Below are 25,314 nucleotides of genomic sequence, written 5' to 3'. Positions count from 1 at the left end.
CCAATTGCCCAAGAGTAAGGAGAGTGCTCGATAAAAACATATTTTTCAACCAATCAAAATAAAGACAACTCTTAAATCTATCCGCTTGTTGTTTCCGAAATCTCTAATGTATGTCGGGTTTATAACTAAATGAACAAGTGTGTCATCACCGCATGGGCATGCCAATATAGGGCATGTTCATACGGAGCAGTTTGTTACTAATGAGCACATGCAACTCGAGTGGCTTCTCTATAGGGACCGATTTCCATGCAAGGCGTGGTTGGCAACCAGTTGGAAGCAAATCCTATGTGTGGGGCTAGTAACCACATCCTCTACAACCAGTTGGAAGCAAATCCTATGTGTGGGGCTTGTAACCACATCCTCTACAACCGGTGAAGACGGGAGGGAGCGTGTGAACAGGCGCGTATATAAAGCCTAAAGTTTATTATACAAAGTTCCAAGGTTGAAACTACGAGGGCTGCATGGGGGATGACGTCTTGCAGTGGGATTTGTCGTGTCGTAACTGCTGATTTTCCACAGTCAAACCTTCCAGCCTCAGGCTTTCCCGCTGTATTTATTTAGCCGCAAATTTAATAGCCCACAATATATGTGATTATTATATAAGTTGCGTCCTGCATAAACAGTAATAATAATAATTTTTTTTCATGTGTAGGCTTAGGCTTCCCTCGGCTGGTTGCGCTGTTGCATTCCCATCTCTCTATTTCACAAAAGCTTGTCTCTCTTCCAGAAAGCTCGTCTTCCCACTAGCAAATTCTCTGTGGCTCAGACAAGGAAGGCATTGCAGCCTTGATTAATGAGCTCGTTTGACGCCATAGCTAGTGTCTGCAGAGAGAGAGAGAGAGAGAGAGAGAGAGAGAGAGAGAGACCAAATTAGACACATTGCAGTGATGATTATTGAGTTCATTTGACACTACAGACCTCCTGTGGAGAGAGAGAGAGAGAGAGAGAGAGAGAGAGAGAGCGAGCTCAATCTAGTTAATTGAAGAGGCTCATTTGACATCAAAGCTTTCCTTTGTAAATCGATACAGAAGAGAGAGAGAGAGAGAGATGGCATCCCAACTCAGCACCTCCCCTCCTTCCACCTATAATGACCCATCAAACCAAGTGCAATACACATTAAACAGCAAGATTATGGTGGCTGCCATCGTAATCCTCTTCGTTGTGGTCTTCTTTGTCGTCAGTCTCCATATCTATGCAAAGTGGTTCTGGAGGCACACTTCATTGCTGTCTACGCGGAGAACTGCCTCGTGGAGACGACGCCAACGGCTGGACTTCACAGGGGAGGAGCTCGTCGTTGCAAACCGCAACATCGGTCTCGACAAGGCTGTCGTTGACTCTCTGCCCACTTTCAGCTACCAAGCCCCCAACGATGAAGAAGCAGCAGCCATACTTGAGTGCGCAGTGTGCTTGTGTGAATTTCAAGAGAATGAGAAAGCGAGATTGCTTCCTCGATGCAAGCACAGCTTCCACACAGATTGCATTGACATGTGGTTTCATTCACACTCAACATGCCCTCTATGCAGGACTGCGGTAATGCCAGAGATGCCATCAAACACACATCAACACCATGAGCAAGACGCATCTGCGCAAGGCTCTTCTTCTCCATTACCCTTTCTTCAAAACATGGCTGAATCTCAACATCACCGTCATCAAGGACATGCCATGACCGATGGCACGGCCCCAAGAGGCGATGACAGCATTCTCCTCCCCTACATAACTTACTCCAGTAATATCCTCTTCTGGGGGGACCATAACCATGGAAGCTCTCAGCTGAGCTCTCCCGGAATTAGCAGGGGCGCCTCATCTTCCACCAGATCTCTACCACAAACTTCAATAGAGATTCCGAGGCGGCCAGAGAGCAGTACTATTCCAAGATGCTTTTCCCTAAGCTTGTCAAGATGTCCATCTGTGGATGATCAAGCATGCTCCTCCCAACCTCTCAAGTCAGCGAGCTTCCGGATTTCTATCAAGAGGCTCCTGAGCAGAGAGAGGAGTAAAGGAAGGAACAGGGTTTTTCCTTCAGATCAAGAAAGTGGAGAGCTGGGACAGGACACAGCAACCTTGCCAGTTTGAGATCAACTAATCAAGCCCAGGTCCATCTTCAATCCAATGGATGCCGTGCCCATTTGCATTCAAATGGCAAGTAACAGCAAGCAAGCATGAGAGAGCTAACTGCAAGGCATATGCTCTTATAAGAACTCCCTCTTAGGGGCAAGTAACAGGTTGGACAGTAGCAACAGGTGGGTCAGTAGTAATGAAGGGGCACTGCCAAACTTGTCCGCAAAAACCTTAGTATTGCTAAACATAAGGTGATATAAAATTAATTGCTCCTTGTTATACAAAGGATGGGCCCAACAGAGGAGCAGACTGTGTACACAGGAGTCCTTTAACATTGCCTTGCCTTGAAAATCTTGACCAAGTAATGGCTTTTGCCTGCATTGTAGGGTGCTTGTTTGCCCCTTCCCTTAACAACAGCAACCACCTTGAAAGAAATCCCAATTTTTTTATAAATTTTTACTCCACGGTGTATGTAATATTCAAGCTTTCTTATGTAGTAATTGTCCAAACCTTCAGAAGTATATTGTCCGGACACTTGGCATGCCATACATTTGGGAACCAAATAAGTTTGTATATTTAATAAGTTTGTATGTAATGAGAACTTATATGTATGCTTATCATAAATATGAGTCTTGCTTCCCAAGCTCAAACTATGTTTTTTGTCCCACTTTCAATAATTCAAATCCCAAAAAAAAACAGTTCTTGGATCTTCGTAAATCTATTGCAAACAATATACATGAATATTGAGTCTTTTTTTATATCTTTCTACTTTTGATGCAGTTACTATGTGCCTTTCGAAGAACGGTTTAACAATATTTTCAATGATATGTTATAGTAATCTACTTGATGACATACTGGTGCATACAAGTACATGGACTTAGCACTTAGGAGTCTTGCAAGAAATCTAAAAATTATGAAAAAGATGACTTTGAAGCTACAGTTCAAAAAGTCTAGGAGATTTGTATCTGTACCCCATGTAACGAAGAACTTTTTGTTTAAGAAAAAGCTTAGAGGAGGAGGAGAAGCTTATTTGGAAAAAATGATATGTATATATATATATACCTAGATGAATCTAGAAACATGCCCAAATTCACCTTTTAGGAACGTGCATGTTATATACTCATGGTAGTCAACCCACAAGACTATAACTATCAAACTTCATTATGCATAGTATGAACCAGATACGACATCCCCACTAATGTCATCAGTGCCCAATAGTGGGTGTAGAACTCTGTATCAAGATATGCTCTCACACGCACTCCACACACACACACACACACAAGAGCATATATTCACACAAAGGCTTTCGTACTGAGTTTCTGTCAAACCTCCAGAGATGCATAGCATTGAAACAATTAAACACGTGGAAGAGTACCTAATACACTTATGTATCAAGATTTTAAATGGGCATTCATATTGAAAATAAATGCATTAGGAACAACTTTGCAACAAGGCAACGAAAGCTGAGTTCAACAACAAAGAAATAGCTTTTAGCAATAGTTTGATAAGTCTTGGCTCTTGGCAATAGTGTGAACATTTACAAAGTTTCTCCCACGTTTACATGGACCTAAGGTTCCAAAAAGTTCATCCACTTGTAATGAATTTAGCCATTTTAAGAATGCACTCTTAAAATTAAATATTGCAAAGGAGCCAACAATACAATTGCAGACTCGGTCTCTAAAAATCTCTTTGTTCACATGACCCCAACAGTCTTCGGACATACGAGTCCTAAACAACAATAAGACCCACAAAGTATTCAGATAAAAACATTGTGAAACAGAGAAAGCATCAAATAGGTCAAAGGAGTTCTGGATTACAAAAATCAACCAAGAGAACGCCCCTAGGATGAACGTTCCCCGAACACCCCTAGGATGAATGCTCCCCAAACCCTACAACACCGCTATGTGGACTATTTCCATGCACATCCATTGTTGGGTGAATTTGGGCATGTTGCTAGATTCATCTAGGTACATACATACATACTATATATATATATATATATATATATATATATATATATATATATATATATAGAATTCCTAATGAAGTCTAAAGCGAGGAAAACAATATCTTGACAATTAAAACAATGTCAAGACCACACCTTTAAAAACCCAATGGCGAAGGCTCAAAGTTACTTGAGTCTAATTAGATATAAGTTTCTTTCCAATTGGTGGCTTCAGATCTGATTGGGTTATTTTTGCAATCTGCAATGCAAGAGCAAGTACACCATCAAGCTGACATAGTTCCTCACCAAGGGTGAGGCAAAGGCAATACCAAATGCATGAGCTTCCATTGGCAAGATTTTTTATTGATGAACTCATCACTAGACACACCCCAACAACTACAATAATCAAACCAAGGCACTAACTTTAAATCAAAGTTACGGAGATCATCACAAAATGCTTATGGATCAGATTATTTCTTACCTCACCCAACCACTCTCAGAAAAGTGAGCTGACAGAGAGGTTGAATAACAAGACAATTGAGTAGATTGGTTGAATGCTCAAGAACTGGGACCTCAGAATGAAGCCCATTTAAAGTGAGGGACCAGAAATTAGAATCACAAAGCCAACCATGTTTTTCATGGGTTTGGCTCAAGGAAACATGCATATTGATCTCCACAAATACCCTAACGTTATGTGCCCATTATAGTGACTCTGTTTGCTAATATTCGTCTTAGTAAACTAATGGCCTTTCTTTCATAACCAAAGAAAAATGATTTGACACAATCAAATAACAGAAATACGAGCTGAACTTTCACGAGTACTAAACCAAAAATGTTTTAATACATTCCCAAAAAAAAAATCAGTCTGTAGTTCACCCAGGTACTAAACCAAGTAAGGTTGAACTTTGAAAGTCTCAAGAAAATTCTGATGAAAAGCAAGATGGAAGTAACAAGGAAGTTGTTGTCCTTTTGAACGTCCAAAATATTAAGAACGAGCACTGGAAATCTACTTCCACAAAATCTCATAAACAGGGATCTTCAAGAAGTGACCTCCATACATTCCTCCAAACATTCAGCTATATCATTAACCCCCCATAATCACCAACACTTTAGAACCAGCCACATAAAATTTTACATAGCTTTGATTTGTACCACCCCATGCAATAAAGGGGCCAAAGTACAATGATTGATCTCTTGCAGATATACTAGGGTTTCAAACTACAACACTCGCAACACAAAAATATTACGGTATCAGTCATAGCTGGCATTCAAGAACTTGAGAAGTTCATTGCGATTGTTTTCTGCAAGCCTGTCCTCTTTTGTCTTTTCAACTTTCATGAGAATCTTCAGCCAAAAAATAAAAAAGTGTCAATTCGTGTTCATCCATGATTCATCGTGATGTTTTGACAAACTAAGTATCGAGAATACTCAAGCATGAAATGAAGTTGAAAGCATTTTAGTCCACAATATTAGATTAAAATTTGAAAGTAAATTTTGAAACTAAGAAATCCTCAACCTATGAATGAACTATTAGATTCCATGCCCTATTAAGCCCTCTCTCTCTCTCTCTCTCTCTCTCTCTCTAACAGAAGGAGACTTCTTTTTTTGGGTCTTGTACTAGTTTGTCGGTCCCATGGGTCATATTTGGCCCCCAGTAGATGATAATACAATCTTCTTCTTCTTCTTCTTCTAAAGTCCTGGTACTCCCAGGTGACCAGTTGGCTTGATGCACATGGTCTATAGATGAACCATCAGCCCGATGTGAACTAAAGAAGAGAGAGTTTGGTAGTCCTCCAAGATATGGGCTTGATTGGTCATGTGGGCTGAAGCGCCGCTATCACCAACCCATTCCACCGCTTCACGTGTGTCACTAACCTCTTATGGATCTCTCTCTGATCACTAGGAGGAATCTTGTGAAGAAGGGGATGGATTTGTGATTTTGCCATGCATACTACTTTGGTAGATCCCTCCTCTAAAACTTTGTCCTTGCCCTTGTCTTTGGTATTGTCCTTGTCAGATGCTTCGAAAGCATCCTGGGCTTTATACTTGGCTTTGGCTACTCGAAAGCTATCTCGACGAGCAATGCAGTGAGCCTCAATATGACCTATCCTGCCACAGTAATCACATTCATTGCTTTTGTCTTGAATCCTGTTTACCCTTGCCTTTGCCTTTGTTTTTGTTGGTGTTGTTGGAGTTTTCCTTTTCCGCCTTTGCCTTTGCCCTTGTCAGAGGCAACAAAAAACGCTTCTTGTGGGTCACGAGGATGACTTTATTGAGAAGCGTGGATACCTTCGCAAACATGTGTCGCATGCCATGAGGATTACTATTGGCCATATCAGGGCTTGTTCACACTGACTCAGGATAGAGACAAGACGAGCAGAAGGTACCCCACTGGAGGCTCGGATATGCAGACTATGCTCAACTGGAGAGACAGTCAGAGGAGCACTACTTGTTCAGAGCCCAGTGAACTATGAGGATAAGGGGCGGTTTCATTGCCTCTTCAAATGGATTTGACCGTCTTGTTAATACAAAATGCACTACAATAATCAAAGATGATTTCTATAGATGCACAGCCATCGAAAGGCCCTGATGAGCCCTCACACATAGGAGAGGATGGCACTACCCCACCCACACCTCTTATCAAGGTTTTTTGGCCCCCAATAGACAGCTGCCAGTATCCACCCTGGCCCCTGCGAGCCACACTGGGGCAGATGGGACACACACAATAGACCGGTCCCCGTGATTGATCCCAAGAGGTTCTAGCTACTCACACACATGGAGTGATCAGATATTGGACTGCCTCCCTCCATAGAAGCAGATGCCCTCACCTTCAGAGATCCAAGCCCTTCACCCGTCAACTTCAGATCAAAGATATTCTTCGATGCCACAGGGACGTCCACCGCAGGAGGTAAATATCACAACCCCATATTCCATCCAGGACACATGAGATTTTTGTTTCTGCTTACAGCTTGTATTACACAAGGACCTACCTAGGCCTTGCTTCTTTTTTTTCACGTCACCATGACATCCAATTTACACATGGATTACATGCAACATCTTTTTGGTCTCATAGACCCTTTGGGTCTCTAGTACACGTTAGCATAATCTCTCTCTCTCTCTCTCTCTCTCTCTCTCTCTCTCTCTCTCTCTCTATATATATATATATATATATATATATATATATATATATATATATATATACGCTAAAACCTCCTCTGCAGAGGTAGGATTATGCTCAATTTTTGACCCCCCCCCCTAAAAAAAAGGTTCTCTGCTATCAACTACTTGCACTATTTACTATCAACACACGAGCACGAGAACAAGAAAACATAAAGGGATTCAGCTAGAACTCACCACCCATCCACAAGCTCCAAACCATATATGCAAGGGTAAGTCACCCCCAAGCTAGAGACCAACACAACCCTGACAAGCCCGCACCCTCAAGGCATGGCCGTCCCATACCACACCCCCCCATTCATCATGACGATCACTAGCAACAACAAGTTCGGTCCCTTGGGAAGCCCCTCTCCCAAGGTAGAGTTCCACACGAACCTACAAATGAGCCACAATCCCAACCATATTGTCCAATGACCAATTCACACTGGTAAACAAATAGTGTCGAGCTAAGTACTAGTCTCGTTTAGTCCAAGGCTCAAGCACTGGACATAACATTCTCGCCCTTCTAATGAGAGGAAGATTGGAAGACAAAATTTGGATAGTGCCTTCTTCCAGGACTCTAGCTGATACAAAAAGAGTTTGGAGTAAATATTAACATTCAGTTCATACATTTACCTCTGGTTATCTTTCAGCTGCTGAGAGAGTTTTGACTTAAAAGGGGTTTTACATTCTGTTGCACCATTCTGGAGTTTCTTAACTCATTCAGTAACTCAACCTCCAAGTACACTCAAAAGATCCCAGTGTGTACTTTCCAAGATTCTAGCAATCCATCTCCGAGCACTTATATATACCATCATAAGGCCAGATGAATCTGAACTTACAAATACTTTTAAAAGAAAGAAGAGAATCACTAAAAACAAACAAAATCAAAAATAGGAAAGCTTAATAGAGACACACAAGAAGAAGAAATAGTAATAATAATAATAACTTGCAAAAATAGACAAACACATAACTAAATCACACATGCCCACATACACACATCCTTTGTTAAACCACAACAAAAGAATTTTTAACAAACAAGCTGAACAAATTTTTAATGATTAATTAGCAAAACAAACTATAAATGACTAATTCACTAAAACAAAACAAGCAAAGACAAGAATACAAAAACTGTGAACTGTACCTCAAAGATTGTCCAATCATGAAGTATAAGATCATCAACTTAATCATGCATAGCATGGACTAGGTGCTACGACATCCCTACTCACGTCATCAGCGCCCAAGAATAGGTGCAGGTTTACAGGGCAGACTCAGCCATGATGAAGGCTAGCACTTACAACTAGACTTCACTTTCTAGGTGCTCTCATCCTTCTTTAACTTTTGGTAACCTCAAGTTTTTCAGCCTTCTTTAGCACTCTTACTTCTTGGAGTTCCCTGAACAAGGGGATCCTTCCACAATCAAGAGAGTTTCCATACTCTGTGTGGGTGACTATGGCCCCCAAGATTCTTGGATTTTTTACAATTGAGGACTGGTCGGATGGCACAAACTTTAGCCTATGGAGCTTTATGCTCCTTAATATCCTCGTTGCCAAAGGTCTTTGGGGGATTGTCTCTCGCAGTGAGCCTCAACCATCCCATCCACTTCCCAATCCAGCCAACTACTCCACACAGATCATTAGCAGAGGTAGCGGAAGGTGCAACCGAGCTCCCTCTCAGGAATCCCCTCAAACTGAAGGCCAGCAGCAGTCGGATGCTCAAGACGCACAGGCCCTTGCCATCATCTCCCTCTCAATCGAATGCACCATCATCCCGCACATCCGGTCTTGCAGGATATCTCAGCTTGCATGACAAGTTTTGGAGCTGGCAACAATGAGGGTCAAGTGATGTACCTCAAGCATGAGATAGATAACACTCGCATGGATGGAGGTACATCAATCACCGATTATTTGACTAAGATCAAAAACCTCAAGGAACAACTGCTCAACATCAACGAAGTGGTTTTAGATTGAGAGTTGGTCAACACTGCTCTCAGTTCACTCCCGCCTTCCTACCAAAGCTTTCGTACCTCTCTGAATCTCACAATGAGAAGAGGTGCACCTCCAGAAACTCTTGATGAGCTGGTAAGTCTTCTTTTGCAAAAGGAGCACTCCAGAGTCAACTCCATCACTCCCACTCATGGCGAGCAGATATTTCAAGTCAAAGATAAACACAAATCCGAAGATACTTCCAAGAAGAAGAAAGGGAAGTGTCACTACTCTCACAAGGAGGGACATTTCATCAATGAATGCAGGACGCAGATCGCCAGCAAGCAGAGGAAAGAGCAAGCCAATTCAGCAAAGGACAATTCCGAGAAGTAAGACAGCGCAAATATGGTCGATGATATTTGGGCCTTCTAGACACATTACCACTACCAAGGGGATTTGTTGAATATGTTTAGTGGCAATGTGTATGAACTTTCCCTTAGGCAGAATGTGTTGTGAGTGTGTGTGTGTGTGTGTGTGTGTGTGTGTGTGTGTGTGTGAACACACCCATGTGTGTAAGTGTGTGCACACCCTAGTATTTTATCTTTAGTGTGTGTGATGTAGACCTTTTATTTTTGTACGGTCCCCACAACCTTATCTTTTGTATTTCAAAGGCTATTTAATAGCCCCCGTCTAATGATAATGTGTGTGCATCTTGAATTGTGTCCACGACTCCCTTCACACTCTCTTGGTGTCAACTCTCCCTTCTCTCTCCTGCATTGTCTCTTCACCAACCTCTCTGTTCGCCAACACTTCCAGCATAGACCAGACAACCTACCAGGCTACCACCATAAGCAAGGCAAGGTTCATCTTATTCAGCCACACCGGGAAAGGAAGAAAGGCAGAAATTCCATGTTTGAACTTTGATTAAGCTTTGAGAAAGCAACCAGCTGCATCGGTTACCTTCCTCATTTTCCACTCCCTTTCTCTCTATTTCTTGCCAAACATTCGTTGTGTGCCCATCCTAGTTCCTATCTGGCCTTATGTTGCTACAGGTGCTGGCTGGTAACTACTCATTTTACTGCATTGGAGATGCTCTCTCTTCAGTCTGGTTTCTAGGCTGCACGGATTTTTTTCCTTCCTGTTCCATTCAAGTCTCCTTTCCTCGCTGGCCATCATAAGAAGGGCTGGTTGAACTTATTCAGCCACAGCAGCAAAGGAAGAAAGAGGAAAATTCCATGTATGATCAAAATTAGAGGTTAGGCTTTCAGATGCAACCAGTTGCATTAGTTACCCTCCCTCATTTTCCACTCCCTTTTCTCTCTAACTCTTCCAAGTATCCATTGTGTTGAGTGTGCCCATCCTCTACCAAGTGTAGTGTCGGTGGTAAACTTTTCCAGCATTGCGATTGACCAGACAACCTACCAGGCTACCACCATATCATCTTATTCAGCCGCATCAGCAAAGGAAGAACAAGGATCTGTATTCCCTACTCTGTTATAGATAAGGCCAATGCCTTCATAAATAAGCATGCAAGCATAAGGATGTTCAACATCAAAACTCAAGTGGCTACCTTCTTGCCAGAAACAGCACTTCGCCGCACACCATCGTCCTTTGTCTCACCTAGGAACTGAAATAAAACAGTTCAGGTGTCTTTCAATATAGAAATTAGTATATTCCAGAACATTGACATGTAGACCAGATTACTCATGCTTACCCTGGACAGCTGAACAGGGCCTGGATTATCCTTGATCTGCTCGACCATAAAACTCCACAGTGCCAGAAAGGTTGCAACCCAATGTCCGTTGATCATCAACATCCACCAAATCCAAGAAAAGAGTGAAATTACCCGGCCGCAGACCCCAGCTCCAATTTCAAAGGGCCCATACAAATACAGGCAGCAGTAGGATGTCAGAACCAACAATGATGGGTGAAACTTGCACACAAAGAGTACAAAATCAACCCCAAAAAAACAAGAGAAGGGTTGTCAACTTCAAGTTTCAAGATGTTAAACCAAAGGAATTCTCAAATGATTTTATGATTCATATAATATTGATGGTCAAAAACGGGCAAAGCCAGGTGATATGGGCTAATTTACATTTTATTAATCTTAAAAGTAATACAAAAGTTATCATTAAAAAAACCTTTGAGATTATGTATAATATAATAGTACTATCAGGGATTCATATCAGTATTATTTTTTTAAGTGAAATAATCAATTGATTAATTAGCTGGCGTAGACTCATTAATGACAAATTGATTTAAATTGTATCATGTACATTTTTGTATTAATAAAGCGATTAAGCAACGACAAATAGATTAATCGATAAAATATATAATCTTTTGATTGCTTTATAACAATGTATTAATGGAAAGTATGACTGAAGTTCTTCATCTGGACTCTCTCTCTCTCTCTCTCTTCTAGTATTACATGAGATGTACGTATATGCAGAGTATGCACCACTAGTGAGGTGGAGGACAAAGAGCACTAATGATTTGATGCCCACCCTAAAAGGACGCGGAACGCGGAGCACCACACAAATGGAGGCGCAGCACACGAACGGAGGCCAACAGCCGGCCAGGTCTCCCCCCCACGGGAAGATACCATGAGACCACCAATAAGGGTGGGGGATGAGGGGAGACCAATGGGCATTTAGCCCTATATAGAGGGGTCAAGTTGACCTCAACCCACTATCTACGATATTACACTGCCACATGTCAGCGGGACGAGTAAGAGGGCAATTCATTCCAACAACCCCTTGGAAGCGAAGTCCAATGCCGAGCAAGAGCCGACGAGGCTCAGATGCGAAGCCCAATGCCAAGAAGGAGCCAACAAGGCTTTGATACAATGAAAGAACACGGAATGCGGAGCACGACGCGGACGGAGGCACAGCACGCGGACAGAGGGAAACAACCGGCCGGGTCTCCCCCCCACCAAAGATCCTGTGAGAGCACCAATAAAGGTGGGGGATGAGGGGAGACCAATGGGCATTTAGCCCTATATAGAGGGGCCAAGTTAAGCCCAACCTACATGTGGGATATTACACTGCCACATGGCAGTGTGAGGAGCAAGAGGGCATGATTTCATTCCAACACACCCTACTACAAGATCCGAGGGAGATTTCACTCTCTTCTGGGATGGGTTCAGCCCCCTCTCATGGGTCATGCAATATGAGGATCAAAGATGTTCAAGCGTGTGTTTACTGGAGCTTCGCCGTCACAAAGAGCTCATACTTAGGCAGAAATCCAAGAGACATGCAACTCCTAGACCTCCATCCAGATTTCTTTGGATCACAGCCGCTAACTATGGTGGCCCAACAGGAGTAGCAACAAGACCAGCCACATCCACAACGGCCTACATGGACACATGATCCTCTGGCCCCACGTACACAGGGTGTCACTACTTGAGCGTGCACAATCCCTTTTGAGAGCCAAATGCCCCATATCTTTAAGGTCTCATCCCTCCACCCCAAGGCTGCAGATCTAGGATCCCCTTCGATGGCATGGCAAGCTCCCATCACAGAGGAGAGATGTTATGGCGGATTTGTGTTTCTATGTGAAGAAACAACACTTTTCCAGCCCTAAAAAGGGATTTTTTGGTTATTTAATATTTCATATTTTTTGGGGTTTTAGTCTTGGCTGCTGGCCTACACCTTTATGGTGACCGACCAGCACGCCCCTTTACTATAAATAGCATTGCCCATACCTCATCACCAGTGTACCACTTCATCGCCATATCAAGTACCATCTGGCCGCCTACAAGCAGAGGCTATCATCTGTGTTTTTCTCTGCTGGTCCAGGCTGCCTATTTCAGGGCTCACATCAGCCAACATCAGGCTGTATTCTGGCGCTTGCATCAGGCCTACATCAGCTCACATCTGCGTTTCATCTCAGCATATGCCAGCACCTACATCAGATCATATATCAGCATTTATACATCAGCGTTTTACTTCAGCAGACACCTGCGTTTTGCTGCAACTCACATCAGCCCACATCTGCGCTTACATCAAGCTTACGTCAGGGTTTATATCAGCGTTTATCTGAGCCTTCTTCAGCGCATACATCAGGACTCACATCCAGCATATCTTGTGCGTTTTGGCACAGCCCTCAGGACAGCAGCCCTCACTGCTTCAGGTACGCAGCACCCGTGTCACCAGAGCTTGCACCACTCAGGACGGCAACCCTCTCTGCTTCAGGTACGCAGCACCCGTGTCATCAGAGACTGCACCACTATTATCGTCATTGACGTCACCTTTTTCCGCTACCACTATCACCTCAGAGTGCTTTGCCTCACATCAACGCGAGCCTTAGTCATCAACCGATGCTTCAGCTCCGACGTCCTTCTCTGCTTCTGCACTGGTCTTCTTTTTGCACAGTCACCTCACATATGAGAGGCTCTTGTACATATCTGCACTCACCTTTTTATATATATTCACTCACATATTTCATGCTGTGTGGTTTTACTCTGATCTCTCGTATATCTGGTCCTTCCGTCCTTTTGCCCTCACATTCTATTCTCAAGGAGGATAGTATCACTGTATGACCACACATTGTCATCATGTAGCATCACATGGACACTTTTGCTTAAGTAGCTGCTTTCGCACAGTTTTTTCCTTTTCCATGGTTCAGTATTCATCATGGATACATGGTGCTACCTTTTTGGTCTCATAGAACCTCTTGGTCTTTTGAAGACCTCTCTCTCTCTCTCTCTCTCTCTCTCTCTCTCTCTCTCTCTCTCTCTTGCGTGTGTGTGTGTGTGTGTGTGTGAGAGAGAGAGAGAGAGACAGAGAGACAGAGAGAGAGAATAAAATCTATCTTATATCAAATTTTCAAGCCAACCTTGAGAAAATAAAAATTGGTAAGAACTGCCTTTTACAAATGTAGGCCAAAAAGCCTATGGACATGCAAGGAAAGTATTTTATAACAACCTTAGAGTAATGATGGTGCACCCTACACAGTGATAGTTCCTACCTCCTTTTCCTTGAGCTTGCCATGCTTGTGTTTCGGATCCTTGGCATGCTTGCGTTTAGAGTCCTTCTCTTTGCTCTTATCTCTACTCTGCTGCCACATATCATAAAAGCCTTGAACTTGATGGCCTTGAAAGCCAAATAAGGACCTACACAGGGTTTGCAATTTCAAAGAAGCCACATACTCTATATAAACTGAAAACCATTACATGCAACATGTGGCATAAACTTCTTGAGAGAGAAATGTACCTTCTTTGACCTATCTTTCCTTCTCCTCTTTCTGCCACCATACGCAGAGTCGCATGAGTCACTGTCGCTGCTAGAGTCAGCTTCTGGCCTGCACCATAAATATCATAAGCTATATTAAAGATACCAGCTACCGGCTCTAACCAAAGTCACTGCCTCCTGCTCTTGTGATGTGAAACACAACATCGTTACCTACATCTATATGCAAACATTACCTTAAATATCCAAAGTCTAGATTCACAACTCAGGTCTTCACAAATTTTTGTAAGAATAACAGAGAAGGAATGAAACGAATCCATTAACATAATAGCCAAGCTGGCAGATCGCGTGATCCCACATGACAGAACCGCACTAAGCCCAATGCACATACCCCAATGCCACAACTCCAAATGTTACATTGTCTTCCACAATTAAGCCATCTAAAGCTTCATGCCATCCTGAAAGGTGTCACTTACAAATAGTCTCATGACTTCCACATGTGGAATTAAAACACAGGGCTATTTGCACATGTTGCTCTTTTACGTACTCAGGGAAAAATTTCGGTAGATTTGAGATCAGATTTCTGCTACAACCTGAAACTCCATTGTAGTCCATAATCCTACCCACAGGGCAAGCCACAGGAACACAGCAGCTCTGCAGCGGTGCCTGACCCTGCCATGTAGTATATGCATATGGCAAGAGTTCCTCCATGGCAAGACGCACACGGATCTCATTCAGACAGATCTGTTGTTTATCGTTTTATGATGAGAAACTACAAGTTCGCCATGGAAGCCACAGAATGGAAACTTACCTTTGTTTGCGTTTCCCACCATGGAAGCACAGAAAGGAAACTAACCTGTGTTTGCGTTTGCTTTGGTGGCTTTTCCTGCGATCCTGGCGGTTATCGAGGCTGTGCGAGCTGCGTGCGGACTCTGATGAAGAGGAAGGCGATCCTGACATGGAGCTTGGACTGCTGCCGATAGCAGAGCGATGGCGATGGTGATGCTTGCGGGTATGAGGCCTCCTCCTTCTTCTGCTTCTGCTGCTGTGACGGCTATGGTGCCGTTCGTGATGATGAGAATCGTAATCCGAAGAGGAAGTGGCCATGGCTTGAAGGCAACACAAGCTCTGAGCTATGGCGGCAGCATGAAGGCGGACTACACAGGTCGGGATCACACGGGGCTTTCACACTCAGGGACTTTCAGACCTGGTCGGCTGACGGCGTCCTGCGAACCCCTTTGGCGCGGCGTGGTCTTCTTAGTTTTTGTAATTGTCATATCTAACCGGGCTAACACCTCTCGCCACGTGTCCTTTTTTTAAAAATAGGTTTCTCGCCATCGACCCAAGGAGCCACTTCTCCTCCTAAAAATTCACACTCATTCGATCTTGGAGATGCTACATGTCTCCGTTGAACTCGTGTTCGCCCTTCGGCAAGCCCAACATAGGTTGGAGGTGGTGCAGGTGGTGGTCGAGTAGCTGCAGGATGAGCACGGGTCAATACCTAGGCGATCATGGGACAATGCATGATCATTGTTGTGGTAGACTAAGCTGTTTTTTTTGTCAAACTATAAGGCACCCCCCCACCCCTCGCAATTTAGATGTGTTTGTGATCAAACAGATAGACACTAACACATTTAACATATTTTAATGAATTGTGTGCAAGCCATTTATGTGATTAAATGAGAAAGATAGAGAGATAGTAGGCAAAGAGAATGGAAGGGCAAGCATGTTGGAGAGAGAGAGAGAGAGAGAGGGGAGATTATTGTGTTATGTAAGTGCAAGGCTGAGGGGAGAGAGAAGCATCTAAGTGTTTGTGTGTGGGTCTGTGTACTTAGAGAGAGAGATATATAAGCTGTATGTGAGTGCAAAGAGTAAGCACCAAAATTGTATTGTTGAGTGTATGTTGTACAATTTTTCTTTCTATTGGTGGTGAGGCTGAAAGCCTAGAGAGCAAGGGGAGATAATGGTGGGAAGGTCTAGAGATACGTGCAAGCATGCATCTATTTTAATTGTTTTTCTCTCAACCATTCAAGTTATAAAAGCCTTTCTCTCTCTAATGTTTACATGTAAGCAGGTGCTGACAAGAATTGTGTGATGTTTAATTTTTTCTATCGAGGATGTAACAAATGTAAGGTGTGTGTGTGTGTGTGTGTGTGTGTGTGTGTGTGTGTGAAAGAGGGTGAGAGGGGTGTGCAATCTGTATGTGTTAGAGAGAGAGATGTCTACCAACATTTGTTTGTACATGTTTGTATAGGCTAATCAAATTCAATCCATTGGATTAATTGGAGAGTAAGAGAAGAATCATGGACCATGGATGAAATGAGAGAGAGAGAGAGAGAGAGAGAAGGTGGTTGTTTTTGAAGGGGATCTGTGTGTGTTTTTGTGCGGGCTCTCTGTTTGTGTACATGGTTTTGTGCGGGTTGAGAGAGAGAGAGAGAGAGAGAGAGAGAGTTTAGGTGCTGGAGTTTGTGTGTGAGTGAGAGATGTTTGGGTGCTAAAGTGTGCAGAGAGAAAGAGAGCGGTGTTGCTCTCTACACATAGAGAGAGAGAGAGAGAGAGAGAGAGAGAGAGAGAGAGGTGCGTGTGTACATGTATAGATATAAAAAATTATACATAATATAACCACACTTTCATATCCATGGAAAGTTTACATACTTTTATCTCCAAAAATTAAAAGAACATAAGAATAATTTTATTCTTATAAACATATTATCGTAGATTCTTGAGTTTTGTGGATTTTGTTTAGTGTTGTTTTTTTTAGCAAATTGATTTCTGAGCTTTGTCATCTACAATAGATTCTTGTAAGCTGCTTGCGTAAAGAAAAAATCTTGATATTTCTCATGGAATGGAATATAAAACCTTTAAACAGTCAAAAGTCATGTGTTACTTATAAGTAACCTCTTGTGAGAGATTCTCAAAAAGCACCATAATGTATGTGATTATCACATATAGATGATCACCAAAATGAGTATCTTGTCCACAACTATCTACCTCTTATTAACTCCAGGTGAATTGTTGAGACAATATTGCATACTTACAGTGTGCTTCGCTTGAACATGTGAATGCCCCTTCTAAGCATCTCTCAACCATCACCACCTTTTGTGGTGTTATCCAAATAAAGGCATGACCAAAAAGTAAAGGTATGTTATTAACTTATTTGATCTCACAATAGGGGTTTGTGGGGCAAAATATACTCTATGCATGTGCCTTCTGGAGGGTTGTTGAGTTGTGACTTTCATCAACCTTTTGCTTGCCCTTGTCTCTTGAAATCTACCTTTTTATTACCCTTATCATCCGCTTGATTTTTCTTTACTTTAGTTTGCCTTCTCATTTTGTGCTTAGATGTTTGTAGTTATAACTTCTAGGAAACATATTCTATATTTCCTTATAAATCCTCATTTTGTGCTTAGATCTTTGTAGTTATAACTTCTAGGAAACACATTATATATTTCCTTATACATCCTCTTTTATTTGTATGATTCATCGATATACTTTGTTATGTCTAGATCAATCTTATGCCACCTTCCCTGTGGGGTGCATCCACGATTATTTCTTGTGTAACGGTAAAGGAAAATGATATTTCCTTATTTCAACTATAATAGTTTACACAGACACTACTATAGTTTGGGTCCTAGGCAATGCCATGCTAAATTTGATCTAATAGAATAATGATAAAGCAACGACTATCTTGACATCAAAATAAAATGCATCATTAAAAGAGTTACTACAGGCATGTATCTCAAAATAAATGCATCACGAAAAGCGTTATTATAGGCATGTATCTCAAAGCGACACTCTTAATGACACTCAAACATGTTCCCAGTCCCAACAACAAAGATCCCCTACATGGCCATGTCTTATCATTTGAATCTTGGGTGCTTGTAGCCTATCTCCTTGCCAACATAATTATAGTGCAAATAAAAAGTTGTAACTCTCCCATACCTTTGCACATCTCCATAAACATCCCCCCCCCCATGTATCGACTCTCGCATAAAACTTGAGACATGTGGAGAGCTTTATGCTTAAGCACTTTGAAGCCCATCTATTTAAGATCATTATGCGCCCCCCCCCCCCCCAATCCTTAATTCCATTTTGCATTCATGAGCTCTATCAAAAGTATTTGAAGGAAGCCTCTAAGCTTTTGAGCCTCTAAGCTTTGGAAGAGGAACCTTTTAGAAAGGAGTCAGCTAGTTTGGGCATTCTTTACTTCCATGAGTTTTAGTTAAGCTTTACCCTAGGCAAATCTTTTCAACTTTTGATCAAAGAGGGGCTTCTACATGATATTTTCCACGATAATTCCTCTCATTTGCCTTCTAGTTGCTACATGATTGTAGCAAAGGTTTCCTGAGCATGAGAATCTGCTTAACCATTCCATAGTTTTACATGGTTACACCAGTTTTGTTCAGATATCGAGCTCAGCTAGTGCTATGGACATTGATGAGCTTTCACACTATCCATTGACACAATTGGTAAGATAATGGTTGATACGCCAGCAGTGGGACAACATGATGTGTGAGAGCTATATTTATATTACTAATGTATGGCATAGTTATAGCGCCAGCTCATATAGTCGGGACTGAAGAAGATAGAAGAAAATTCAGCCATCCATCTCTCTTGTGTCTTGCTCTCTCTTGTGTGTGTGTGTTTGCTTGACAGGAACTCAAGCTCTCCCTCTCACTCGCATTCTCTTTATGGTATCAAACCTCCAATTTATGTGAGAGTTAAGGAGGCAAGCAAGGAAGTAGTAGATGGGTAAGGGTATGTCCATCTCTTTCCCTCTTTGATTTTGGAGCAACACTTTTGGTAGCTATGAGAGCTATAGGCAGTTAGGGAAGTCGATATCTTAGATTGAGACATCCTCCTGGGTGCAGGAAGAAGACTAAATTATGTGTAGTTAGCTATGATTTTACACATTTCAGCATGATTAGGGCACGATTTAGGCCCCGTTTTGGCTTTGTGAGTTTTTCACAAGCACTTTGTGAAGTGTCGATTTTGACTATGTATGCCCAATTTCTAGCTTTGTACAAAGTTACAACGAAAGTTTGGTTGTGCAAGATTATCTGTACAGAGATACTAAATGTTACAAGTGTTGGTGGATGTATGTTTATATGACTTGTTTACATATAGTTACAATATAATAGGTTTACAGTAGAGATTATAGGTTTACTACAAGTGCATAAGGTTTTTAGAAAGCACTATTTGTTGGTTATCATGACTGATAGTCTATCTGGACAAGAATAGCTTCCAAGCATGGAAGTTTAGGATGACCAATTTACTTATGGGAAAAGGATATTGAAAGTTCATCACATGTGATGAAAAGTAGCCAAAGATTGGTGAAGAAAATACCACCCCTCAATGCAGGCATATAATACATGGTATGAAAGAGCTAGAAAAGTGTTGTATTGATTGCCTGGCAGTGTGTCAAATTCTATGATTATGCATACATAGGATTCATAAATACCTAAGGAGACTTGGGACACCTTGGTGAAGATGTATAGTACAAATACCCAAGCTTGAAAGATTTAGCTAAAGCAAGGTGCAGAAAATGGAAAAACTAGGACATGATGAAATAGGTGATGATATTGCGCATCCCATTATGTATGTTGGTAAAGTGTCATTGTCTATGCAAGATGGCAAAGGATTCCATTCAGCATGTTTATATTCACAAAGAGATTCGAGCGCATCATGGCAATTTGAGTGCAAGGCATAATGAAGAAGACCTCAAAGAGCATGCAAAAATATAATTCACGATCACAAGGATAATGACTTTGTGACTATAAAACAAGAGCTTCGAAGATGCCCCCCTTATGGAGATAGTGAGAATATCTCATGCTCAAACCTTCTCAAAGAAAATAAGGCCATTGATTATAAAAATCTTCCGAAGAAACTTAAGGAGTATCTTAACCCAGTATTGGAGAAAGAGCAAATCCCAAGAGAACCCCAAGATCTTGTGAGAAAGATGTAGGCTAAATTAGGACCTATACTTAAGCAGGTGGTCGAGTACGATCCATTAACCCACCTTGAGCATATCCCAAACCCTAAATCTGGTTCTCTCGTGGATAGTTTGAGAACCTCCTAATGACACCAACTGTAAAGTTGATGTCAAGTTATGTATTGCACAGAAAAATCAAACTCCCCACCAACTTCATGTACTCCTTCATATCCACAAGTGGGGAAGCATCTTCCATCAAAAGCTTTGCATCAACCTCCATGGGAGTAACCCCACTAACTTGCACTTAGCCATTTAAATGTCTTTAGAACTTCTCTAGCATGCTCGAGAAATGAAGATTCCATGTGACTCTCTTGCTATACCTCAATCCCTAAATAGTAATGTATAATCCCCAAGGTGTCATATCAAACTCTAAACTCAACATCTTATGTGTCTATTGGACCTTCTCTTCATGGCTATCATAATCAGGTCATCCACATATAGGACAATTATCATGTACCTACCTTGCTCAGAGAAAATATATAAATTTATATTTGAAGGGCTTTAAAAAAGACTAATACTTACAAAAAAACATTTATTTGTTGCTAGTACCATGCCTCATGGGCATGCTCCAGCTTGTACAATGCCTTCGGAGTTTGCACACTTTATTTTCTGAACTGGTTATCTCAAACCTAGGTGGTTGTGCCACATAAAACTCCTTCTTGAGATGGCCAATTAGAAATATTGACTTCACATCCATTTACAATATTGGCCACTTCCTATGAGCGGCCTTGGCTAGTGTTATATTGATCGTTGGTCAATCTAGCTGTGAGGAAAAATGTCTCCTGTCTGAAACCCTTCAACTTATGCAAAACCCTTTGTATCATGCTAGGCTGAAATCTAGACTTTCTAGCACTACACTATGTTGAAAATGAATAAAAAGTTCATGCAAAAACTCAAATTTAACGCAAAAATGCAAGCCCTAATTTTTCTTGCAAATCCTAAAACACAAACCCTAATTCAGTATGCACAAAGGCTTATGTCACACCCTCCTAGTCTAGGTTCCTCCATTCTGAAGGATTCTTGATCTGCTTCCGAACTAGAATCTAGTGCCATTAGGGTGGTTAGACTTGGCATATATGATAACGTTTTGTGTCTTTAAAAAAAGGGTTTGAGAAAGAGGTAGCTATGATTTTGACATAATTGTAAATGCATAAGCAGATTGCCAAGATGCTTTTATAATTTTCTAGGTTTTTGATGTTTTTTTATTTTAAAATTTTGTACTCCTTTTTTTAAATAATTATTTTACATAGAAGGATAGGTTTTTAGGAGGTCTATCTCAAAAACTATGAAAATTAATATATAAAAACTCTTTTAAAATGTGGAAATCAATCTCTAGAAACTTTAGAAGTTGTCTCCTTGGAATCTCCAATTGGACGATTGGACTAGTTCAATCAAGCGATCGAACTCCTTATGATTACAGTTTTTGACCATCAAACTAGTCTCAACAATTGAACTTCATCGAGATCAATGTAATCAGACATTAGTCGATGACAATTGGACTTTCTTAACAACGAATGAATTGGACCCTGCAAAACTATTTGACTTTCCAACAATCAATGACTCAACTTCTTAAATTAATGCGATGATCAAATCTTCTTATTGGTGATTGGCTTTACAAACCAAAAATTGCTAGCATTTAGAATTTAGAATTGCAAGCATTTATGAATTACCTTTTATGGCTTTGCAAACCATAAATTGCTAGCATTTAGAATTTTCAATCGACGATTTCTCAATCTAGATGATTGGAACCTAGGGCTAATGATTAGACTTCCTAACCTTGATGATTGGGCCCTAGGGCTAATGATTAGACTTCCCAAGCTAACAATTGAACTTTTTAGAGAGAAGTTTTGGCCTTTTTTCCTACACAGTTGTGCCTCTACCCTTAACTTTGGATCTAATTTATCTCCTATACCACTTATTGAATGGATCGAAGCTCTACTTAATGGCACATTACTTTCAATCAAGCATCAACACCAAAAAATAAAAAAGTTTTACAAATTGAAAGTTTTTAATTAGCTTAATTAATAAAAAATTAGATAAAATTGAAGAAATTAATGATGAATTGATACCTAGGGAGGTCATGGGACTTCAACCTAAGCACATGGAGGGTTGCCCTTCTTTCTTTAATCACCCATTGATAAAAACAAAGAAAACAAAAGAAAAGAAATGGTTAAAAGTTAGCAAAAATCATAGAATACTCCAACTCAACTCTCAATCGATCTACCACAAGTTTTGCAACTCATGGGAAAAATAAACTAAGCAATAGATCAATAGAATGCTCCAATTCCACTCTAGCACTAGTTCTATTCCATGGAAACAACTTGTTTAGGAAAGTTGTAGCTTCAGAACAAGCATTGTCTTCACCAAAAGTATAAACCCATCTAAATCATAAAAGTATATCGATCATCAGGGTAATGGAAGCCCAAAACCCTCAAACTCTACCAATCCAATTGCTTGGACTCTGTGCAATCCAATCTCACAAGAGAGGGAAGCTAGAAGACTTTCTCCCCACCAACACTGTATCTCTCACTCTCCACAACTAGTTAACCAGCTCTTCCATCCAATGTCTACTACCACCTGTCAAATTAACCCAAAACTAATTGTGTATACACCATTGGTGCACCCATAAGGAGACCTTCGTTATAGTGTTTTCATTTTCAACAAGGACCAACTAGAAGGAGACCTTCGTTTTAGAGTGTTTCCATTTTCAACAAGGACCAGCCATAAGGAGACTTTCATTAAGTGTTTCCATTTTCAATAAGGACCCCATGAATGCCCTATTAAGTGTTTCCATTTTCAATAAGGACCAGCCATAAGGAGACTTTCATTAAGTGTTTCCATTTTCAATAAGGACCCCATGAGTGCCCTATAAAGAACACTCTGAATGTTCATTTTACAGTGTTTCCATTTTCAACAAGGACCAGCCATAAGGAGACTTTCATTAAGTGTTTCCATTTTCAATAAGGACCCCATGAGTGCCCTATAAAGAACATTCTGAATGCCTTAAAGGATGCACCATTGGCACCATCGTGTGACTTCTCCAAAGATCACCCCTTGTAAAAGTTCCATTTCCATAATTGAGGTCTTACATGTCAAACTTGCATGTGTTAAGCATTCAACACTACAAAATAGCCAATGTCCTATTGAATGTGCTCACACAAATGTAGGCGAATAAAAATAAGGCAATGGTCAGGAAGCTACAAAAGCTTCTACCTCAAAGCCTGCTACATGTGTAAAAAAACAACAAGATCGTTATAAGTGGAATGATAGATCCCTGCCCTCGGATATGATAACAACATATGCAACAATTTCGGGGGTGCTAGCAATGAAAGTAGCACTTCTTGTGCATGGCAGAGCCTCTCACTCAGGGCCTCGCCCACGAATATTCAGACAAGAGACTAATCCCTCGGTTCTTCCAAAACCGAACCCAGAAAAACTTCCGTCGCCCAAAAAGCACAGGCAATTCCTTCAGGATATTTTATTCTAACGTAGTCAAGAGTCTTACCTAACCAAACTAATCGGACCGAACCTATAAGTCACATGGTCCGATCAAGGGAAGAGACTTATACTTGGATCATAGAGACCAACGCTTTTTTCCTCGTCAAGAGGCACAGCCGTTGATTCTTCTCCATAGAACAAGGACTATCCAGGATTTACTTCAACTATCATAACTTAACAGAATTGAGTCTCATTTTAGGGATCCATCAGTCTAGCCTAACTCCATCCCAATCCCATGGGTTAGCCAACTGCCCAACCACTGTAGTGATAGGATCCATTTAGAAATTTGGTTATGTTTTGCCTCGGGTACTAGGAAAAAGAGTTTCCAGGCCTCCTAGTCGGCGCTTCAAGCAAACTTCAAGATAGTCACACCACTTACACACCCAATATGAAATTTCCAGTTTCATAGATTCAGCTGTCTTTAAAACATCCTTTAATAAAACCATAGTATCAATGATCATAATCCTCCAAAATATCTAGCTTGAATTCTAATTTCCAATCATTTCTTTATCGGTGTACCTATGGCATCATTGGCAACCAGAACGCTCACCACCTGTTCACTTAGGGGCCTTTTCAATAGTTCCTAGCTCATAGTACCTAGCAATATAATCACATAAGAAAAATTGAGATGGACTCTCCGTTGAAGATCAACAAGATCAACCAACAGATCCATATAAAAGAGCCATGGACTCATCCATTAAGGACCAACAAGGCCAATCAACCAGATCCATGCCCGAGTTCAGAAAACAACTCTATGGCCCGTATATGGTAACAAGAAAGGTAGGAGAATAGGCATATGAACTTTTGTTACCTCCTCTCATCTCTGAACCCACAATGTGCTCCATGTCAATCCACTCAAAATATTCCTGGGGTGAAACTCATGTATTTAGTAATGAGCATATTGAGCTTAGTATAGTGAGTCAAAGTTTCAAACTGAACCTGAGAGGATATTGAATATTTGAGAGAAGACCCTAAGGAACCTAACCGTCTCTGTGTGAAGCTCTTATTTAGTGGAAGCATTACCCAATTGAGGATGCTACTTGGGAATGGGTTGGACGAGATCCATTGAAACTTTCCTTCTTTTTTGAGTTGAGGACAACTCGATTAAATTTAGACGTGGGGAGAGTATGTAAGATGTCCATACCTTTGCCTTTAAGTGTGACAATTATGTAACTAATGTGAAAATACCTTTGCCTTTAAGTGTGACAATTATGTAACTAATGTGAAAATAAAAGGTGAATTTAAAAATGCAAATTTTAATTTTGAAAAAGCTAACTAGAGGTATTTGACAAGTGTCAACACATACTAGAATGGGAACCCACATTTTTTCCTTCTAATTTGGATCCCCATAATCATTATTTTTTATAAATTTTCTTATGGGCCTTCCAATTCTTTAAGGTTTTTCTACATTCCTAATGCCTCTCTTTCACCCTTGTTCATAGTTAAAGTTGGCTTGGAATTATATCCAATATCTTTGGTGGGGATAGGTCAAGACTCAATGATCAAGTCATTAAAAAAAAGTTTGTCTAAAACTCTTAATAATTATCGAAC

General features: G+C 41.0%; 2 protein-coding genes across 8 annotated transcripts; one reads left to right on the top strand and one right to left on the bottom strand.

Annotated features, from left to right (window-relative positions):
- Positions 1-625: 625 nt before the first annotated feature.
- LOC147604566 (RING-H2 finger protein ATL60-like) lies at positions 626-2,576 on the top strand. Its single transcript, XM_086795045.1, has one exon. The coding sequence runs from the start codon at positions 1,048-1,050 to the stop codon at positions 2,071-2,073; it is 1,026 nt and encodes a 341-aa protein (XP_086651171.1). The 5' UTR covers positions 626-1,047; the 3' UTR covers positions 2,074-2,576.
- A 2,412-nt stretch (positions 2,577-4,988) lies between these two features.
- On the bottom strand, positions 4,989-15,544 carry LOC147604565 (uncharacterized). 7 transcript variants are annotated; one of them, XR_015265381.1, is made up of 6 exons: positions 15,130-15,541; positions 14,298-14,385; positions 14,053-14,177; positions 10,799-10,947; positions 10,655-10,711; positions 4,989-5,347 (listed from the first exon to the last, which is right to left on the bottom strand). XR_015265381.1 is itself a non-coding variant. In XM_086795050.1 (6 exons), exons 2-6 carry the CDS (start codon positions 14,336-14,338, stop codon positions 5,255-5,257), a joined length of 555 nt encoding a protein of 184 aa, XP_086651176.1. In that variant the 5' UTR covers positions 14,339-14,385; positions 15,130-15,544; the 3' UTR covers positions 4,989-5,254. The 7 variants fall into 7 exon arrangements, 5 of the variants coding, with proteins under 5 accessions (XP_086651176.1, XP_086651173.1, XP_086651175.1 ...); XR_015265382.1 differs by having other exon boundaries at positions 10,799-10,834; XM_086795050.1 differs by having other exon boundaries at positions 10,799-11,017; positions 14,053-14,197; positions 15,130-15,544.
- Between the last annotated feature and the right edge of the window lie 9,770 nt (positions 15,545-25,314).

Source organism: Cibotium barometz, chromosome 61 (genome assembly GCF_041138505.1).
Source record: "Cibotium barometz isolate CiBa-2024 chromosome 61, ASM4113850v1, whole genome shotgun sequence".
In the NCBI taxonomy this organism is placed as follows: domain Eukaryota; kingdom Viridiplantae; phylum Streptophyta; class Polypodiopsida; order Cyatheales; family Cibotiaceae; genus Cibotium; species Cibotium barometz.
This window is presented reverse-complemented; position numbering and strand designations above follow the sequence as displayed.